Source organism: Urocampus carinirostris, chromosome 14, assembly GCF_059441175.1.
Source record: "Urocampus carinirostris isolate Australia breed hairy pipefish chromosome 14, RoL_Ucar_1.0, whole genome shotgun sequence".
In the NCBI taxonomy this organism is placed as follows: Eukaryota; Metazoa; Chordata; class Actinopteri; order Syngnathiformes; family Syngnathidae; genus Urocampus; species Urocampus carinirostris.
In genome coordinates, this window is record NC_142362.1 from 40,687,002 (window position 1) to 40,709,214 (window position 22,213).

The 22,213-nt window shown below is 39.3% G+C and overlaps 1 protein-coding gene across 1 annotated transcript in view; it reads left to right on the plus strand.

Moving 5' to 3' along the window:
* LOC148353434 (interleukin-10 receptor subunit beta-like) overlaps positions 1-22,213 on the plus strand; it is a 44,924-nt gene that overhangs the window by 21,854 nt on the left and 857 nt on the right. The window contains exons 4-5 of the mRNA XM_088352190.1: positions 19,178-19,332; positions 20,847-20,994. Of these exons, the coding sequence (XP_088208316.1) occupies positions 19,178-19,332; positions 20,847-20,994 (303 nt within the window). The remainder of the gene's footprint in view (positions 1-19,177; positions 19,333-20,846; positions 20,995-22,213) is intronic.

The following is a 22,213-nucleotide window of genomic DNA, read 5'->3' on the forward strand; positions in this document are numbered from 1 at the left end:
GTATCGGCACGAAGAGGTTTGGGGGTCATTGCATGAATCATAATGATTCCAATACAAACCTCAAAACATAAATTGCCGTTCACGTCTGGTGTGATAGTAGTGGTGACAATGAAACTATAATAAGCAAAAAACAATGCAGCTTGTTTTTCTTTCTGTGTGGCATGTTACTACAGTCCACCAGACCATGGCCCATTGGTCAGGGACCACTGGTTTAAGCAATCATGCTTGCTGGATAGTGTAGACCAGTGGTGAGTGCTGATTTTTTTTTTATTTTGTATCATCATAAATTCCTTCTTAACATAAATTCTATCGTGCCTTGATAGAGGCATGGCCACCATTTGATTTTACTTATGAGATCACTCGTGCAGCTCTCATTCGTCTGCTGGCTATTTAGCTATAATTAGAGGAAACATCTTAAAAGGGTTTGCAAAAATTTGCTTTTCTTCAGCGCATATGGGTAGGCCTGGGCGATAAAACAATCATGATAATTATAGTCACTAATTTTTGCCAACATAAATAAGAAAAACCTGAAGGCTGGAGAAAATGGGGACGCTAATGCAACATTCAGGAGACAGAGAAGGTGACGAAGACCAGCCAATCATTTCGCAGAAATAGCGGTAGATCTGTTCACAAGAATGAAAGCGAAAGCACTGGTCAAAATGAGCGACTAAGACACGAACGTTATCAAAGCAAGCTGAAAGAGTCATGGATGTGAGACAGTTATTTGGAGGTATTTTGATTTACTTAGTGTGATGAAAAAAAACTGAACGTCGACGTGCACGGCAAATTTTGCCTACAACATGTGCCAACCAAGCCGGCAACACGAAAAACTTATTAGACCATTTAAAACAGTATCTTAAGCTAGAATAGGCTGTGCCAAAAACAATTCAGTCCCAAACAATTTCCTGCGCACATGTGTCAAACTCCTGGCCCGCGGACCAGGTCCGGCCTGCCGTGTAATCATATCCGGCCCGCAAGACCATTTTACATTATTGATATTAATGGCCCGTCAGTATGAACAAAGCCGTCTCATCTCTGGACATCATATTCTGACGTTTTAGTCACTGTACCTATTCCTTCATATATGATGTATACAGTAAGACCTCGGTTATCGCGGTTAATGGCGCGAAAACCACCCGCTAAAGGTGAAAATCTGCGAAGTAGCGACGCCCCTTCCAAAAAAAAAAAAAAAAAGATCTCATCTCATTATCTGCACCGCTTATCCTTATCAGGGTGACGCCGCGTCCGCCGAACTCGCTCCGTCGCGCGGCCCGAGAGTGACCTCCGCCGACAACCCCCCCACCCCCGTCCCATCCAGCCGGCTGCCTCATCCTGCGTCCGCTGACGTTCCGCCGAAAAAACCCGCAAAAAGTTAAAATCTGCCAAGCAGCGACGCCCCTTCACATAAAAAAAATAATAATGTATATATATTTTTTTTTAACCATTGCAGACCGCGAAGCTCTGAAGCCGCGAGGTCCCACTGTACTATACTATATACCAGGGGTCGGGAACCTATAGCTCGCGAGCCAGATATGGCTCCCTATGAGTACCTATGGCTCAGAGACACATTTAATTGCATGCAAATTTTCTCTATCTCGTTCAAGTCTTGAGCCATTGATTCTGTTCAGATACATGCAAAGCCAAACCAAAGCTGAATCACAAAGCAGTACTTTTCAGAATTTATAGGGCACGTTTTCACTACAATTTACTGTCAAGGTGTCACACAAAAAAAACTCGATTTGGCTGTACAACGGTAAAGAATCCTTTATATAAAAGCTCACTATACTGTATAATCTGTGTTCAGTGTTCAGATACTTTTTGATGAATCCACGGAACAAATTGTAAATACGCCAAAACACCGGAAGAGAACTTAGTTATTTGATTGGTTGAGTGGGAGGGATGGGTGGTGCTATGCAAAAAGTGCAAGCACTCTCTCCCATCTCTCGCCCTACTCCGTCTGCGCCAATGGTAAGCAAATCAGGCTCCCTGTTCTCAGAATGTTGTGACGTTTTTACAAAATAATTTGTGTAGCATTTTCATATTTCTACTTTTGACAGGAGATATATTAAGGAGAGCATTTTTTTTTAATATATACATTAACATAGGAGCAAAATAATTTTAATGTTATTTTAATGTTAAGTTGTTTAGTTAATTAAGTTCTTAGTTGTATAATTCAACAAGATATTTTTATTTACAGCAAAATGATAAATACTGTATAAGTGATTTAAGGTTTAAATTTAATATTCTTGTCTGTTTTTACTAGTTGTGATTGCTTCAGCAAGGCACAACTATTATAATCCCCCAAGATATTATTATTATTATTATATTTATCTTCTTCCGCCGAATTTCAACGGGGAACTCCTCCCAGAGCTTTTGGAGTAGCCCAACGATTCATATACCAAAAATTCCGGCCCAGTCAGGACTTCCGTGCGACAATACGTATAAGGTCCCAAAAAAGGTCCCCATCCGGAATAATGGGTTTAGAGAATCTCCCATCTGGAATACATGGGCCCATACAAATCAATGGGCCCATGTATTTCAAACAGGGCTTTCCTGAGGGTAGTCATAGTAATCAGGGACTGTCCAGGGTGGCTTGAGGGGGAACGACCCACATTACCTTTAACCATGGGTAAATGGTGAATTCCAAAGAGTATATGCTAGCAAGAGGATGCTAACAGCTATGTGCGCCGCTAGAAAATTGTTTGGATGGTGTAGCCAGCCCAAGTATGTGCGATGAGAGGTTGAAGCTATGCTCATGCTAGCTCTAGAAACTATTGGTGACGAGTTGGGCTGGCACAGCCAGCCCAAGTATTAGCGCAAGCTAGCTGTAAACACTGTCCGCAATGGGTTGGGCTGGCACAGTCCGCCCAAGTATTAGTGCAAGCTAGCTGTAAACACTGTCGGCAATGCTAACTTCTTCATGCCCAAAAATTTTGGGAATGGCTATATTGTAACAACTTCATATTTACAAATTATGCTAATGGGTTCATGTTAATGAGTTATGCTAATGGGTACATACTAAAAAGTGATGCTAACGGCTAAATGCTAACATCTTTATGCTAAAAATTTTGGTAATGGAAATACTTCATCGACTTCATATTTACAATTTATGATAATGGGTACATGTTGATGAGTTATGCTAACGGATTCATGCTAAAAAGTGATGCTCACAGCTAAATGCTAACTTTTTCATGCTAAAAAAATTCTGAAATGGCAATATTTTAACGACTTCATATTTACAAATTATGCTAATGGCCTGAGGTTAATGAGTTATGCTAATGGATAGATGCTAAAAAGTGACGCTAACGGCTAAATGCTAACTGTTTCATGCTAAAAAATTTCGGTGATGGCTTTATCTTAACAACTTCATATTTACAAACTATGCTAATGGATACATGTTGATGAGTTATGCTAATGATTACAGGCTTAAAAGTGATGCTAATGGTTAAATGCTAACTGCTTCATGCTAAAAATGTATGCTAATGGCCACATGCTAACGACTCAGCAAAATGAATAGGCTCAATGGATTCCGGGTGGACCAATTCAAATCGAACGGCCCATTCTATTTGAACATGTATATTTTAAAAGTTTTTAAAGTGTAATAACTGTTATTACTATGTTATGACCTTGAATTTGATTTTTAGACCTCCACAAGGCATATCCTTGTTGCTAACGATTATGGGCCCATCTGAAATGACACAGAACCAAGTTAAAAATGACAAATACATCTCTCTGAGTTAAAAACTTTATGCTAACTCATAATGCTAACAACTCAACGCTACCGGTTCTCTACCAACAACTGCCAGATCAATCACAACTCTTACAATTGCCGCGGGAATTGTCTAGTTCATATTTATGTTCCAAAAACATTCAGTTTAAGTGTGTTCAATAAATGTTTATCCTGATTGGCCCGCAACCTTAAGTGTGTTTTGAATTTTGGCCCCTTTTGCAATTGAGTTTGACATCCCTGTTCTAGCGGATGTTCAACAAGGACTGGGCCCATGAGTGTTGAGCCTAAGCAGCAACAAACGACTAGTTAGCAAGTTAGCCTGTGTATCCCTTCATGCAGATCCCCCTCTGAGTGGGTATTCAGTACTGGAAGGGAACATCGTAACCTATCACAGAGCAACAGTAAAACCCAATACCCTGGATGGACTCATATTTCTGGCCTGTCACCTTTAATGAAATTTCTGTTTTGTTGGGGTTTTTTTTTTTGTAAAATTTTTGAAAATTAACATTTTCTTTTGTCTATTTATTTGGTTAACATTGTGCAAAAGGCTATGACATGTTGAAGAGTGTAAATTAGAATTAGTGTGTGTATTGATGATCACTTAATTTTGGGGAAGTGCAGGTGTACCTTGCATTACAATCAATGTTCTGCATTTTGATAAACGTGATAATTACTGATATCAACTGATAGAAGTGGTTCATCGTGATAACAATATGTGTCATATCGCCGTGGCCTAGGTATGGGTCTTGTTTGTATGTACATTAAGTGAACCTTTGTTGTAGCCTGGAACATTTAAAGACAGCCAAACCACAGCGTTATTCCCCATATTTCAAATTTCAATCAAAATAATAATGAGGTAAATTTATATCCATCCTTTATGGCCACTTTACTTTAGTTGCCAGGATGTAGATTAGGTAATAGGAACGATTAATTCTATTGTCAACTATTTATATTCTAGATTTTTGTTCACAACGTCAACTGCCCTCTGTTGGCTGCGGCTGCATCGGCTCGCTGTGCAATCGACATTTCGTTCTGTGTACATTGTTACACAGAATGACAATACAAGGAAATTATTATTATTATTATTATTATTATTATAATCTTTGCAGCCCTAATGAGAATTCAGTTCATCAGTTCAATACAAAAGAAATACACAGAAAACAATCTTGATACCCGATGATTGATGCTTCCAACTGAAAACTCTGCCAGGAATATTACACATACAGAAGGACTTCCGGGTAACTGTTCGTGCCGTGACTGGCGGTGCAGGGAGTAGCTGTTAGTAAGTTTTTGTATGATTGAGTGCAGATACTGTTTTCCTTTTTCTTTCTGCCGTGAAGGTAACAAGAAGGGGGAAGAAAAAAAGTGGAATCAGAGCAAGGCTCAAGCGGGGTGAAAGTAAACTTCGTGCCCTGTTATTCTTGTCAACATGAGCTCACTGCGCAACAAGATGATGAAATGCAAGCTAATGTTCACCACATGTACAGTGGCTTGCAAAACTATTTGGTCCCCTTGAACTTTGTGACCTTTTGCCACATTTCAGACTTCAAACATCAAGATATAAAACTAATTTATTGTGAAGCATCAACAATAAGTGTGACACAATCATAAAGTGGAACACACTTTATTGGATATTTTTAACATTTTTAACAGAAAAAAAAAATAAAAGTGGGTGTGCAAAATTGTTCAGCCCCTTTACTTTCAGTGCAGTAAACTCTCTCTGGAAATTCAGTGAGTATCTCTGAATGATTCATTGTTGATCTAAATGACTAACGATGATAAATGGAATCCACCTGTGTGTAATCAAGTCTCTGTATAAATGCACCTGCACTGTGATAGTCTCAGAGGTCCGTTTAAAGCGCAGAGAGCATCATGAAGAACGAGGAACACACCAGGCAGGTCCGAGATCCTGTTGTGGAGAAGTTTAAAGCTGGATTTGGATACAAAAAGTTTTCCCAAGCTTTAAACATCCCAAGGAGCACTGTGCAAGCAATAATATTGAAATGGAAGGAGTATCAGACCACTGCAAATCTACCAAGATCGGGCCGTCCCCCTAAACTTTCAGCTCATACGAGGAGAAAACTGATCAGAGATGCAGCCAAGAGGCCTATGATCACTCTGGATGAACTGCAGAGGTCTACAGCTGAGGTGGGAGAATCTGTTTATAGGACAGCAATCAGTCGTATACTGCACAAATCTGGCCTTTATGGAAGAGTGGCAAGAACGAAATCATTTCTTAAAGATATCCATAAAAAGTGTCTTGTAGAGTTTGACATGTCACCTGGGAGACACACCAAACATATGGGAGAAGGTGCTCTGGTCAGATGAGACCAAAATTGAACTTTTTGGCAACAATGCAAGACGTTATGTTTGGCGTAAACGCTGCACAGCTCTTCACCCTCAACACAAAATCCCCACAGTCAAACATGGTAGTGGCAGCATCATAGTTTGGGCCTGCCTTTCTTCAGCAGGGACAGGGAAAATGGTTAAAATTGATGGGAAGATTTATAGAGCCAAATACAAGATCATTCTGGAAGAAAACCTGATGGAGTCCGCAAAAGACCTGAGACTGGGATGGAGATTTGTCTTCCAACAAGACAATGATCCAAAACATAAAGCAAAAGCTACAATGGAGTGGTTCACCAAAAAAACATAACAAAGCGTTAGAATAGTCAAGTCAAAGTCCAGACCTCAATCCAATTGAGAATCTGTGGAAAGAACTGAAAACTGCGGTTCAAAAACGCTTTCCATCCAACCTCACTGAGCTCGAGCTGTTTTGCAATGAGTAATGGGCAAAAATATCAGTTTCACGATGTGCAGAACTGATAGAGCCATACCCCAAGCGACTTGCAGCTGTAATTGCAGCAAAAGGTGGCGCTACAAAGTATTAACTCAATGGGGCTGAAAAATTTTGCACACCAACTTTTTAGTTGTTTATTTGTTAAGAAGTTTAAAATATCCAATAAAGTGTGTTCCACTTCATGATTGTGTCGCACTTATTGTTGATGCTTCACAAGAAATTACAGTTTCATATCTAGATGTTTGAAGTCTGAAATGTGGCAAAAGGTCACAAAGTTCAAGGGGGCCAAATAGTTTCGCAAGCCACTGTATGGATATCTGACTGCTTCCATTCTTGCTTTTACTGAGTTGTGGTTGAATAGGAATGATAATATAATGACCTGCATATAGATGTTTTGCCTCCCTTTAAGGCTGGACAGAGACACTAAGCTGACAGCTAAACAGCACGGCGGTAGTGTCTGCCAATATCACAACCCCCGCTGGTGTAACACAGTTGTTGTCAGGAAACAGCTGTGTAACACCGACATAGAACTCTTGGCTGTCTCCCTTTGCCTTTTTTTACCTTCCCAGGAAATTCCCCAAAATATTCATCATCCTGGTCTATATCAATCCCAAAGTAAGTGCATCTTTAGCCACAGAACACATTCAAAACACACTGCACAAACTTGCTCTGGCATCCCCGGACGCCCCCGATTTCATTATGGATGATGTTATACATGTGCTTCTATGCAAACAATGTTATTCCAGTCAAAAAGGTGACAGTTTATCCAAACAACAAACCCTGGGTGACTAAAGAGCTGAAAGAAATTCTGAATAAGGAGAAGAGGATTTTTTTCACTGGCTGTAGGTAAGAAGAAGGGGATTAACAACGAGGACAAACCATTAAAATTGCCAAGTTGAGATATAAAAACAAGGTAGAGGTGTCTTTCTCACAGGGGAACCTCTGCTCAGCCTGGCAGCGCCTTAAGAACATGGCTGCAGTGAACTATGTGTCCACCAGCTGCAAACCCATCCAGGTTGCAGGCAGCAACCCAGCATCACTCGCCAATGACCTCAACTCTTTATTCACCAGATTTGAAAAAGACAACACCGCCCAACTCAAGTCAGTCATCTCCAAAGTCAGATCTGACGATCTTCATCCTGCCATCGCCATCAGCACAGAAGAGGTGAAGAGAGCCCTCAAGAGAACCAAAATTACCTCAGCCTCAGGCCCAGACAACATCTGTGGGCGAACCCTAAGGTTCTGTTCTGAGAAGCTGGGAGGTGTGTTCCAGTATCTTTTCCAGGGCTCGTTGACCAGCAGCACAGTCCCCGTGTCATGGAAACACTCCACAGTGATCCCGATCCTGAAGAAAGGTACCCCTGATGTCCTCAACGAATTAAGACCTGTGGTTCTCACTTCCCTGGTGATAAAGGCCACCGAGAGGATCATAAAAGGTCACATCACCAAAGCAACTGACCCGTGAATGGATCCTCTCAGTTCGCATTTCGAGCTAGTAAAGGGGTTGATGACACTAAGATTTTCGTCCTCGATACTATCCAAAGGCATTTGGATACCCCCAACACCACAGCCAGACTCCTGTATGCAGAATCTTCATAAGCATTCAACACCATGCAGCCTCACCTCCTAGCCGAGAAACTCATTGCTTGCTTCCACCTGAACCACCAGCTCACTCTGTGTATCATTGATTTCCTCACCAACAGGTCACAGAGAGTGCTGGTCAACAACACCTTCTCGGACGATGTCTTCACTTCCACCGGCTCCCGGCAAGGCTGACATCTTTCTCCTCTCCTCTTAATTCACTGATGACTGCAGGTCCTCCCAGTTACATTACCACATGGTTAAATTTGCTGACGACACAGTCCTCCAATCTCTGCTGTCAGGTCAAACACACTATCACAGTTCAGCTCTACACGAGATTGTAGAACGCTGCGAGAGCTCCTCTCTTGAGCTGAACGTTGACAAAATCAATGAGATAATAAAAACCTTTTTCCCCAAGTGGAAAAAGCTGGCTGAGGAAGTCGCCACCAACATCAAAGGGAAAGTAGTGTAGATTGTGCATACGTACAAATACCTGGCACTACATTTGACAGTGTGCTGAGGTTCTCTCCGAATGTTGAAGAGATCCTCAAGAAATGCCAACAAAGACTGTATCTGCACAGGAAACTAAAATCTTTCAGGGTCAGTAGTAACATCGTCACCATCTTCTACTACTCCTTCATTGAGAGTGTGATCACCTTGTCCTTCATTTTTTGGTCCCACACCATCAGTATACAGAATAGAAACTGCCTGTTGAACACTGAAAAACTTTTCTCCAGAATAATAAGTCAGTCTCTAAGATCTCTGCCTGTGCATGCAACTAACCACCAAATCGGCCCGCAGAATCCTTCAGGACAATACACACATCCTGTTCACGGAGTTTTTTGACTGCCGTCAAAACAAAGACTTCATCCCCCAGGGCTGTTCAGCAACTGAGCTCGCAGCTCCCAGCCACCTAGTGTTCAGTAGTGTTCTGCCCCTGCATCATTCACGACAGTGCACTAACTCATTTATATTGGTACCGTATTTTCCGCACTATAGGGCGCACCGGGTTATAGGGCGCACCCCCAAAAAAATTGTTTTTGGTCCTATATCTTCCATACATAAGGCGCACCGGATTATAAGGCGCTACAATGGGAACGTCGACAAAACAGTCAGATAGTTTAGTCAAACTTATTACCCCCTTAACATTCCGAAAGCTTGCAAAGAAGCAAATACGTGTCGTAGACTCATGCGGCTGCGGTGTCCGTACAATGTCACTCAAATGCATCGTTCCAAATATCATTCGGAAGGTTTAAGTCTTGGGATTCAAAAAATGCCAACCATTCCTTAGTTTCTATTTTCTTTTTCGCTCGCAACTTTAATGTGCATATGACAATAAACACTTGGAATTGAGTTTAATTTAAAAAAAGACCCATCACAGAAACATCGACATCACTCTGAAACAAGATACTGGAAAAATATATAGCCGTAGTAGGTTACTGAAGTCGTTAGTGCAACCATGGTCCTCTTATATCCGTGAGTGTAGTAAATCCAGGAGAGTAAAATATTTACAAATACAGAATGGTAAAACATGTTTTCTCTATGCCGTAGACAACCAAACTTGCTATTCACATTCATCTTTTTCGGCCAATTGCAGGTTTTGTTTTGCCCTTTTAGCCTATGTGAGCCTGTGAATGATAAAAAGGATCCGCCCCTTTACCTCCGAATAACTTTAGCCAATAGTGATCGATTCAAATGATGATTGACACATTGGCTGGGAAATGAAATGCCGGCATATGTATCCCAGCATACACCGCGGACCACATCGCCTACGAGGAAAAATCTAGTCGGCTGCTGCTTGCCTTTTTTTGCGAGACCTTGCGACTTAATATTGATCCATATATAAGGCGCACTGTATTATAAGGCGCATGGTCAGTTTTTGAAAAAAATAAAGGCTTTTAGGTGCGCCTTATAGTGCGGAAAAACACGCTTTCTAGACAAAAACTAATTCTTCAGCACAGTTTATTTCACTGTGTGTCATTTGATGATTTAATCAAATATATGAAATGATAATAATGCCAAATCCTGTGTCCCAAATCAATGTAAATATGCCATTTACAATTTGTCTTCCACCTTCAGTTAAGAGTGTTGAGGCATTTTTTTTTTCATGAAATCGGTCCTTAACGGTTTCAAAACAATGTGCATGCAAAGTTCTTTTGTAAAAAGGTCACAAATTACTGCAAACGATAAGCATGTCGTCATATTCACTTTCGGTGTAGACTGCACTGAGCGAGAGAGAGAGAAGGAAGTGCCTTGCGCTGTGTGCGGGGATCCGCTCACCTGTACTGCTCACCCAATCAAAATCGTTTGCCAGTGTATTTATTTATCAGTTTAAATGGTTTCTTATTAAACTTCTGCATTAAGTTGCTTAGGCTTTATATAGACCAAAATCGGGATGAAATCACTTGACTTTGGAACGCCACAGAGAGATGTGCAATAGTTACATTTTATACCTACTCATGAAAAGAGCCATATATGGCTCTCGAGCCATAGGTTCCCTACCCATGTTCTAAACAAAGGACTCAGACTACTCTTTTGCACAATTTACTTGGACACAAAAACTAAAACGTTACACAATTTTTGGGAGTAGTTGTTTAAATCAAAGTTTACAATTTAGGCAGGTTGTGTTTAATTTTACATTTTTAAACATTTTCGCCAATGTTTTAAAACACACCCTTTTTCTGAATTTTAAACAAATTTACCCAGTTCAGAAAATAAGCAATGAATAATAAATGAAAACAACTATATTGTAGGTGGTTCTAAACAACACATAACCATTTCTCTGTGTTGTTTGAATAATAAGATATTCAACAACAATCAAAACACAAAAAAGAAAACAGGTTGCAGGAGTTTCAAAACAATACAACCAATTTTGTTGGGGCTGTTTATGTTGTTTGGTCAAATTATTCCATGTATTGTACTGGTTCATTTCTGACCCAAAATGTGGGTTATTTTTGACCCCTTTTAAGTGAGCTCCAGCTCCGCACCGCGAGTGAAGCTAATGAGTGAAACTAATCTGCTATGGCCACTTGAATGCCACGATTTTGGCGTCTGTGGGTTTTTGAAAAGAACCTAAAGCACGGAGTCGACGTTGACGTTGATTCGGCGGATAAATTGAGGAGGCCGATTCGCCTGCTTTCCGAGATCGGCCATTGTTGACGCTGGCAAACATGGCGGTGCTACTTGTATAGCGACCAACAGTCGGGGAAACTAAGTCCGGCTAAAATAACAACTTCAGACTCAGAGGGCGATCGGGTGATGCGATCAGCGGACGGTGCCGTAAGAGGAACGTGAAGTTTTCAAGATGCCGAGCAGAGATAAAGAACTCGAGGAAATTAAAAAGTCACTCGGCTTCTTAATGGATAAAATGGATATCGTCACCAGACAACAAGACACAATTTTGAGTTTGGTGGCTGAAATCAAAGACCTAAAAAACGAAAACATGGAGAAAGAAAAGAGGATTATTGCGCTAGAAGGACGCGTTGCAGATCTGGAACAGTATACCAGGATAAATGACATCATTATCACCGGTCTGGACATCAAACCTCGGACCTATGCCAAGGCTGTGGCAAACACAAATATTGCAACAGATGCTGATGAGGATTCTGCTGAGCAACAGGTCATTGCTTTTATGAGTAAAAAAGGCATATCCATTAATGCTGAGGACATAGAAGCATGCCACCAATTAACAAGAGGTGACAACCGACCCAAGGCGACCATCGTAAGGTTTGTTAACAGAAAACGGAAACATGAAATCCTTAAGCAAGGAAAAAAACTAAAAGGGACTAATGTTTATTTAAATGAACACTTAAGCAAAAAAAACTCTGACATTGCAAGACAGGCTCGATTTTTGAGGAAATCGAACAAAATACAAGGAACATGGACTTCAAACTGCAGAGTATACATAAAGTTAAACGGCACTCCGGAAGAAGCAAAAATATTATGGGTTCGAGAAATGCAGGAGCTGGACAGATTTGCCTGAAGTGTAACAATGGCATCCTGGACTGACAATATGGACACCTTTATTACAGATCACAATAAAAAATCCATCATAATATATTAGGCCATGATTTACCGGAACTGAGCATTGTTAATCACACTGACTCCAATAATTCAAGATTAGATGACTTCGATCCTGACCACAAATTCATATCAGCTAGCTCAGACAATTGCAAATATTATACTGGAAATGAATACAATACCTTTGTTAAATCTGAAGACAAATTCTCAATAATACACTTTAACAGTAGAAGTATGTACACAAATTTTGATGACATCACTGAATACTTACAACAATTTGAGAACCCGTTTAGTGTTATTGCAGTTTCTGAAACGTGGTTCAGTGAGGGAAGGGGTGTAAATTTTGAATTAAACAACTATAATATGAACTATGTAAATAGAACAAACAAAATAGGAGGTGGAGTAGCTATATATGTGCACAAAAGATTAAAATCGAAAATATTACAAAACATGTCACTTGTCATTGACGATTTACTTGAATGTATTACAATAGAAATTATAAATGAAAAAAGGAAAAATATTATAGTCAGTTGTGTGTATAGATCACCGGGCTCAAATCTGGAAACCTTTACAAACTGGGCTGAAAAAACATATTCAACAATAAGCGCCAAAACACTATTCATTTGTGGAGATTTCAACATCGATCTAATGAATCCAAACAAACATAAAAACATTGATGACTATATTAATATGATGTACAGTATGAGTTTGTACCCAACTATATTAAGGCCTAGTAGATTCACTTCACACAGTGCAACACTCATTGACAATATATTTACAAATAATATGGAATTTACAAACGTCAGCGGGTTACTGGTTTGTGATATTTCTGATCACCTACCAGTATTTACAGTGTATGATGAAAAGGTTACTAGACAAGAATCAATTAAGGATTATGTTTACAAACGAGTTAGAACTGAAGCGACTATTATATCACTGTATGATGACTTGGTTAAACAAAACTGGAATGCTATATATGGTACAGATGATGTGGATGGTGCGTTTGACATATTTTTGGAAATATTCACCAACAAGTACAACAAAAATTGCCCAATGAGACAAATTAATATTAAGAATAAATCTGTAAACCATCCATGGATAACTAAGGGTTTACATAATGCTTGTAAGAAAAAAAACTACTTATATATAAAATTTATTAAACTAAGAACTAAGGAAGCCGAAACCCGGTATAAAACGTATAAAAACAAATTGACAGGAATATTAAGAGCAAGCAAGAAATTATACTATACCAATTTATTACATCATAACAAAAGTAATATCAAAGGTATTTGGGATATATTAAATAGTATAATAAAAGGAAAGAATGTAAGCAATGCATATCCAAACTATTTTATTGATAAGAACAGTGAAAATTATAATTTAAATCAAGTTGTGGAGAATTTCAATAGTTATTTTGTAAATGTTGGACCAGAGCTCGCTGCAAATATCCCAGAGTGCAGTGGTAAACAATTTGAGTCACTAATAAAAAGGAACTCCAAGACCATGTTTTTATCTGGGGTTACGGAATCAGAAATCTTAGACGTGGTTAACAACTGTAAAAACAAAACGTCTATGGATTGTTTTGACATCGATATGGTACTAATTAAGCAAATTATAGACAGCATTGTGAAACCATTGACCTACATCTGTAATCTATCATTTCTAACAGGCACATTTCCAAATCAAATGAAAATAGCAAAAGTTATACCAATATACAAAAATGGGAACAAGCACATTTTTACAAACTATAGACCGGTATCTCTGCTTCCTCAGTTCTCTAAAATATTAGAGAGACTTTACAATAATAGACTAAAACAATTTGTAGATAAACATTAATTGATTAATGAAAGTCAATATGGTTTTAGAGCAAACAGATCAGCAACAATGGCAATTATTGATGCAGTAGAAGAAATCACCCACAGTATAGAAAAGAAGAGATACGCAGTCGGGGTATTTATTGACTTAAAAAAAGCATTTGATACCATTAATCATAATATACTAATAAAAAAACTGGAAAGATATGGCATCAGGGTTTGAAATGGATTCCAAGTTATTTGACGGGGAGGAAGCAATATGTAAAAATGGGAGAGTTTTCATCTGAATATTTGGACATCTGTTGTGGAGTACCACAGGGTTCTATCCTGGGACCAAAGCTATTTAATTTATATATTAACGATATTTTTAATGTTTCAAAACTATTGAAAATACAAAAGTCAATTCCATTGAAGTTGGGAAAAAGTTTAAAATGTCAGTAAAATTAGAATAGAATGACTTGCAAACCTTTTCTAACCCATATTTAAATGAATACACCACAAAGACAAGATTATCCATGTTCAAACTCATAAACTTTATTTCCATAAGCAAATAATGATAAACTTAGAATTTTATAATTGCAACAAGTGCCAAAGTAGTTGGGAAAGGGGCTTCTTCACCATTGTGTTACATCACCTTTCCTTTTAATAACACTCAATAAACGTTTAGGAAGTGAGGAGACTAGTTGTTGAATCGTTGATAGTGGAATCCTTTCCCATTCTTGCTTTATGTACAGCTTCAGCTGTTCAACAGTCCGGGGTCTCCTTTGTCTTATTCTGCGCTTTATAATGCGCCACACATTTTCAATGGGAGACAGGTCAGGACTGCAGGCAGGCCAGTCAAGCACCCGCACCCTCTTACTACGAAGCCACGCTGTCGTGAGACGTGCAGTGTGTGGCTTGGCATTATCCTGCTGGAAGAAGCAAGGGCGCCCATGGTAAAGATTCTGTTTGGATGGCAACATACTTTGTTCCAAAACCTGAATGTACTTTTCTGCATTAATGGTGCCTTCACAGATGTGCAGGTTACCCATTCCTTGGCCACTCATGCACCCCCATACCATCACAGATGCTGGCTTTTGCACTTTGCGTGCATAACAGTCTGGGTGGTTCTGTTCTTCTTTGGACCGGAGGACACGACGTCCACAATTTCCAAACACAATTTGGAAAACTGACTCATCAGACCACAGAACACTTTTCCACTTTGTATCAGTCCATTTTAGATGGGCTCGGGCCCAGAGAACCCTGCGGCGTTTCTGGATGTTGTTGATGAATGGCTTACGCTTTGCAACATAAAGTTTTAACCCACACTTACGGATATAGCGTCGAACTGTATTGACTGACAGTGGTTTTCCAAAGTGTTCCTGAGCCCATGTGGTGATGTCCTTTACACATTGATGTCGGTTCTTAATGCAGTGCCGCTTGAGGGCTCGGAGGTCACGGGCATTCAATAATGGTTTACGGCCATGCCGTTTACGCACAGTGATTTCTCCAGATTCCCTGAACCTTTTCACAATATTATGGACTGTAGATGATGATATCCCTAAATTCCTTGCAATTGTACTTTGAGGAATGTTGTTTTTAAACTGTTCAACAATTTGCTCACGCAGTTGTTCACAAAGAGGTGAACCTCGCCCCATCCTTGCATGTGAATGACTTAGCTTGTTCGGGTCTCCCTTTTTTATACCCAGTAACAACTCTCACCTGTTCCTAATTCATCTGTTCACCTGCAAATAGTTGGTTGATTTCCATTCATCCACTTTCTGAGTAGTTATTGACACCTGTCCCAACTATTTTGGCACGTGTTGCTGTCATCAAATTACAGAGTTGATGATTTTCTCCCAAAACAATAAAGTTTATGAGTGAAGACAATAAATATGTTGTCTTTGCTGTGCATTCATTTAAATATGGGTTGAAAAGAATTTGCAATTTACTTGGATCAATTTTTATTTGCAATTAACACACTTTCCCAACTTCATTGGAATTGAGTTTTGTAGTAGTATTTGCAGACGACACTAACATTTTCTATTCAAATGATAACTATATGGATTTGGTAACCTGTATTAATCGTGAACTAATTAACCTAAAAGTATGGATGGATATAAATAAATTATCTTTAAATTTAAATAAAACCAAAGTAATATTCTTTGGTAATCGTAAGGTAAATCAAGATTTAGAAGTAAAAACGGATGGTGTCACAATAGACATTGTATCAGAAATTAAGTTTTTAGGGGTCATAATAGACAATAAATTAAGTTGGAAAACACACATCAGACACATACAAACAAAGGTATCTAAAAGCATTTCAATAATTAATAAAACCAAAGTTCTTTTACATTATAATGCATTGTATTTATTATATTGTTCTCTGGTTCTGCCATATTTAACATATGGTGCAGAAGTCTGGGGCAATAATTACAAAAGTTCACTACAGCCCCTTTTTATCCTTCAAAAACGTGCAATAAGAACCATACACAGGGTAGGATATCGGGATCATACCAATATTTTATTCATGCAGTCCAATTTATTGAAATTGGATGATTTAATAAAATTTTTCACTTCACAACTGTTATTTAAGGTCAACAAAAACATAGTGCCAGAAAACATACAAAGATTATTCACTCGGAAAGGGAAATTATAACTTGAGGGGCTGTGGTGAATTCAAAATCCCAAAGGTGAGAACCACCAGGAGAAGTATGTGTGTGTCTGTGTGTGGAGTCAGACTTTGGAATAATTTGCAAAATGAAATCAAACAATGTCCAAATATCCATGTGTTCAAATTTAAATACAAAAAAGCATTACTGGCGAAATACAGAGATGAAGAAAATGGGATATGAGGGAGACTGGAAATACTGCACTTCAAACTATGGCTAACTTGTTGTTATTGTGCTATTATCACATCAGAACTGTTATAAGTATTGTGTTTATTTTTATTGATATTATCACTGGTGCCGCAGTGACATTATGCGCATTATGACGTTGAGGGATGGGTATTGCGAAGATTAGTGCATAAAATATGTGATTATTGTAACTATTATAATTATTGATATCTGACCTATGTAATAAGTATATCCATGAGATTTTGTTGTATTGGACACAAGCTATCTATAAAATGTATTTAATAGGGAAGATAAAGGGGTAGGAAAAATAAGCATCTGCTTCTGACTACCCCTTTTCAAACATGTTGTGTGACATTATTTCGTTGTTGACTCATTGTTTTTGTCCTGTTTTTATTTTTATGTTCGAAATAAAGTTTTCATTCATTCATTCAATAAAGCTCCTGGTAGATTCTCTGGTAACTGTTGTAGGATACACTGGATGATGGATTCCCTGCTTCCTTTACTAATTAGCATGGTGTCCGGCGCCCAACACAGAACCTGCCTTATGCCTCTTCAAGTACTGCCTACCCCTCTGAGCCTAAACCAGACCTAAGGTTTCATACAACTACAAATTTGCCGGTAGAGGCCTTTCAAGTCTCGCCCAACTGTTCCCGCCCCAGAGACCCTTGTCTGACTCCCCTACTGTCCAAACAACAAAAAGATAACAATGAATCAGTTGAAGGTCGGAATATTTCTGCCATAGGGCCTCAAGGATTATCACAGACTGACAACTATCCCTTTTGTTCAATTTCCAAGGTGGACGTCTCGGGTGGCACGGCGGCTAATTGTTTTGTACGTCGGACCCACAGTTCAGAGGTCCCAGGTTAAAATCCAGCTACCGGCCTCCCTCTGCGGAGTTTGCATGTTTGCCCTGTGCCTGTGTGTTTTTTTTTCTGGGCACTGCGGTTTCTTCCCACTTTCCAAAGACATGCATGCAGGTGAATCTAAATTGCCCCTTGGTATGAATAAGCGTGTGACTGGTTGTATTTCGCTTTGCGCCTTGTGACTGGCTGCCAACCAGTTCCTGAACTGGCCCCCCTCCAACTGCCCGAAGTCAGCTGGGATTGGCTCCCCCCACAACCCTACTGAGGGTAAGTGGTGCTGAAAATGGGTGGATGGATTGACCTTGTTTGTCCAACGACCCAGCACTGGCAAATGAACGCACAATAGGAATGTAGATTTTTTTTTTGTTAAGCTGTTGGAGGTGAAACTTCACCAAGAAGTATGCAATAAAGTCTTAAATAATCGAATTGTTTGAAGAGTAATCAAAAGCATAATTACCAAGACTTTGAAATCATTATTACTGCATTACCTTTATACTTCTGATTGCATAATGCTTGCTTTTTGTGTAAAACGATATTATTTGCTTAGGCTAAGGGAGTTTTACTACACACTTAGCGTGAGATAAGAAGTTGAGTGTAATACCCAATGATTGCATACAGCTCATTTAAAAGTAATGGCTACCGGCCAGTTCACCTCTCGTGACCTCCAGTGCACCCCAACGAGACCATGTTTTTTTTTTTCATCTTCACTACTTTTCCAAATTTTTTATTCTTACTCTACCTAGTGACTCCTCTATGGATCTCAGTCGGCCAACACGTCCCAGTTGGGCTCCGAAGCTGATCCAGTCAGGTGAAACCCCCTTTTCAAATGTTCCAGGGCCCTGGACCCAAAACACCTCAGAGACAGCACTCTCAGGACATGAGAGCATTTTATTTTTAGAAACTGTGCCCTGGGGCACTTTGAGCACATGATCCACAAGAGCCATAAAGAAACAAAACACATTTTTGGGGTTTGGAAAAAAAATCACATGACCTTTTTTTCTCTCCTTGTTGGTGCAAACGCGGTATCAAATGATTTTCTGCATGTTGGGCTCACAATCCCCTAATTGCGCTTACACAATTCACATTTAAGCTTGATTTATTTCCCTAATTTCCATTTATTACTTTTCTTTAACTGTAAATATTAAAGAATATAAATTTTGGTTGACTTTTTGTGTTAAAGTGGAATTTAAAATGCATAAAAGGCTTTAATTGTTTCCAACCAATTACAAGTGTGCGGTTTTTGATGAATTCCTTATCTTATTGTCAAACTACTGAACCACACAGAATATGGAGCAAACTTCAGATGCTGATTTTCCAGTGAGTTTTATCTTCTGTTTAAAAACAAATCCAACTGCTGTGGTACTCCCTTTTGCTCACCAGGGTAATTACATTTAGTGACCCAGTGACATTACAAGACCAAAATACGCAACAACTTACCAAATACTCAGGGTGTCCGATGCAGGGATAAATCCCTGCATTTATCCAATTTAGTGTCATGAAATAACTATTTTTTTTTTATTATTTTTTTTTAGCTCTTATAGGGTCACCTTATGTGTCACTCCTTGAACATGGGACGGCGATTGAAATTTTTATTAAAGACCCAGCATTTGCTATCTCAGACCTAAGGACGGTCTATTTCACTGCCACCTACAACATCACCTATTGGAAAGACGGCCAGAATGAAAAGGTGAGGTCGATAAACTTATGACATTTTTTTCCACAGAACTCAAACATTAGATCCCCATACTACAAACATTCAGCTCAAACAGTTTAACTTGGTTTCCTATCTGTTGGCGTTTTTCGTTTTGTTTTAAAATGCAATTTGAGTCTTTTATTAAGGGTAAAAGAATAAGGGATTTGATTAATATTGTTCAAATGACCTGTAATGTCCCTAGGATGCACACAGTCGACACTTTGGTGTCATCGCTGATTTCATAAACACATAACAAGCCTTAGAACACATTCAATAGGAGTTGCTGTTAGCTGCAACTCACACATTAGTGCCGCAAACCGAATGACTAAGGCTAGGTTTTACACTGCAGGTTTTTTTTTTGTACAGATGAAACCTGTATTCAATTCGTTAAAGTACGTAACGGCACATAACCGCTTTTTTCACACAAGACCCAGCCCACTTTCATATGTGGTCTTAAAGCCGATACATATATGATCTTATGGAATGTGACTGCTGTGTGAACTGTCAAGACGCATTCATACGACCTGTCCGTTACCATTTGGCAGCAGACGTCACTATTCTGCCTTCAACCAGGCAAGAGGAAGCAGAGGATTCAATAACCAAGCGGATGAAAACACGTAGTGTCATTAAGAAAAACACAAATGGAGGATGAACACTTGTTTATTTGTAACTCTTGGAACAGCCAACATTGCATCACAAATTTACAACATGTCGCTTATTTTTAAAGCGATAGTATCCTCTACTGATAGTTGACAATATTTGCATTTAAATTCTACCACACAGACAGCATTTCATGAGGGAAAGCGAGGTTTTGGATTTAATTATTATTTGGGGATGACAACGCTTCGCTGTTAACATCTGCCCTGGTCATATCCCTCGAGAGGGGTGACCAGGGTAGATAGACATGCATGAATACTTCTGCAAACATGAGTGCAATTTCAACGTGTTACCGCGTGTTCTTTTTTATTGATGTTTACTATGTTTGTGTACTGTTACCCAATGCTAAATCTATTCCACCCTGGTCATCCTGGAAGTGGGATTACCACTTTGTGAGGCCCCTTCTCAAAGTTTCTTTTTTCCTCACTCCGCTGAGGTTTTGAGTTTTTCCTTGCCCGTATTTCGGTTTAAGATCAGGCGATTGTGTAATTGTAATCCTGTGCAGTCCTTTGAGACCTTTTTGTGATTAAGGGCTATACAAATAAATGTGACTTGACTTGACAATGCGTGTGACGTCACATGTTCTCTTGTGTGCATGCGTGGCAATTGTGGTGCGTTCACACGGGAAAATCAAATCGCTTGCTAGTTGCATTTATTGGTAATGTGTATCATCTCAATAAAAACATTGGATTTCACAAAATAAAAAAAAATGGATCTAAGCATTGTGTGAACATAGCCTAACAGAGCCGAACTTTCCTTCTCAATCTCTTTTGAGTAATTGTCTTTTTTGAATCATGTTTCAGGTCTTCATTTAACATTTGATGTAAATTGTGCTTCTTTATTGATTGCAGGCAGAAAGCATCAGTTCACAGCAAAACAAATCACTTGTCAATTACCTGAAACCTTGGACAAAGTATTGTTTCCAGGTTAAAATTGTTGCAAAAGAGAACACTAGGCCCAGCAACTCTAGCAAGACAGTTTGTGAGAGCACTACCAGTGGTAAGTTTTTTTCCCAGACATATCATTTTGTTTTCACTTTTTATCCAGGTTTGAATACTTCTATAACCTAACGTGGAAATCTCGGCCAATGGCCCATATGCGCACATATGTTAATGGTTCTCTGCTTTCTTCTCCTGCATGAAAATTCCCAACAGTCTTTTACAAGAGTGGTCCTCCATCTAACTTGAGGATCCAATATTCCTTCCTGTTAACAAGCTGCTACCCAAATCCAGAAAATAAATCCACTTCTAAAATATACCAATTAAAGGATTGTGCTGTTTAAAGGAAAGAGATGGAATGGATTTCCTTTTTCTGTAAAAAAAGAAAATGAACAGCAAAACTAAAATTACTTCAAGTACCATGTATATCCATCCATCCATCCATCCATTATCTGCACCGCTTATCCTCAGTAGGGTCGCGGGGCGCTGGAGCTATCTCCGGGCAGTGGGCAGGGGACACCCTGAACTGGTTGCCAGCCAGTCACAGGGCACACAGAGACAGACAATTCGCTCGCTCATTCACACCTAGGGACAATTAGGACTGGCCAATTAACCTCACATGCATGTTTTTAGAATGTGGGCGGAAACCAGAGTGCCTGGAGGAAACCCACGCAAGCACGGGGAGAACATGCAAACTCCACACAGGAGGTTTGATCTCACGACCTCAGAACTGTGTCTCACACGCGCTAACCACTGCGCCGCCGTGCTGCCCAAGTACCATGTATACTCGCATATAAAATTATGTTCCAAATAATAGCAGTGCAATGTGACCAACTAGAATATCTCAGGTTTTAGTACATGTTTTATTGTTACATGCCTAACAAGTTATCAGTAACTTGATTGTTTTGTCACTTTTTTTCACTTTTCCTTCCCCTTATACGTTCCTTTCTGGGGACCCATTAAAAAGGGCCGACAAACAAAATAAAACGAATAAAATCAATATTAAATGAGATTTGGTTCCTCTCAATCGCGTAAATTGACTAAACAAGAAGAGTAAATTGTGCAGGGCACTATCATCGTCTACTGTTAATTATTATAATTCACACTCGTTTTTTTTTTCTTCTTAGCATTATTTTGCCAAATTAAAAGCTTGTGAGCCATTGAAAACGGGTCAATCACCCACTTTTGTATCCCAACCCACCAGTTGAATAACACTGCTTTAGAACACGTTTGGTTAAGCCACGCTGAGCGAGTGTATTTGGAGCCATCTCCCCGCCAGT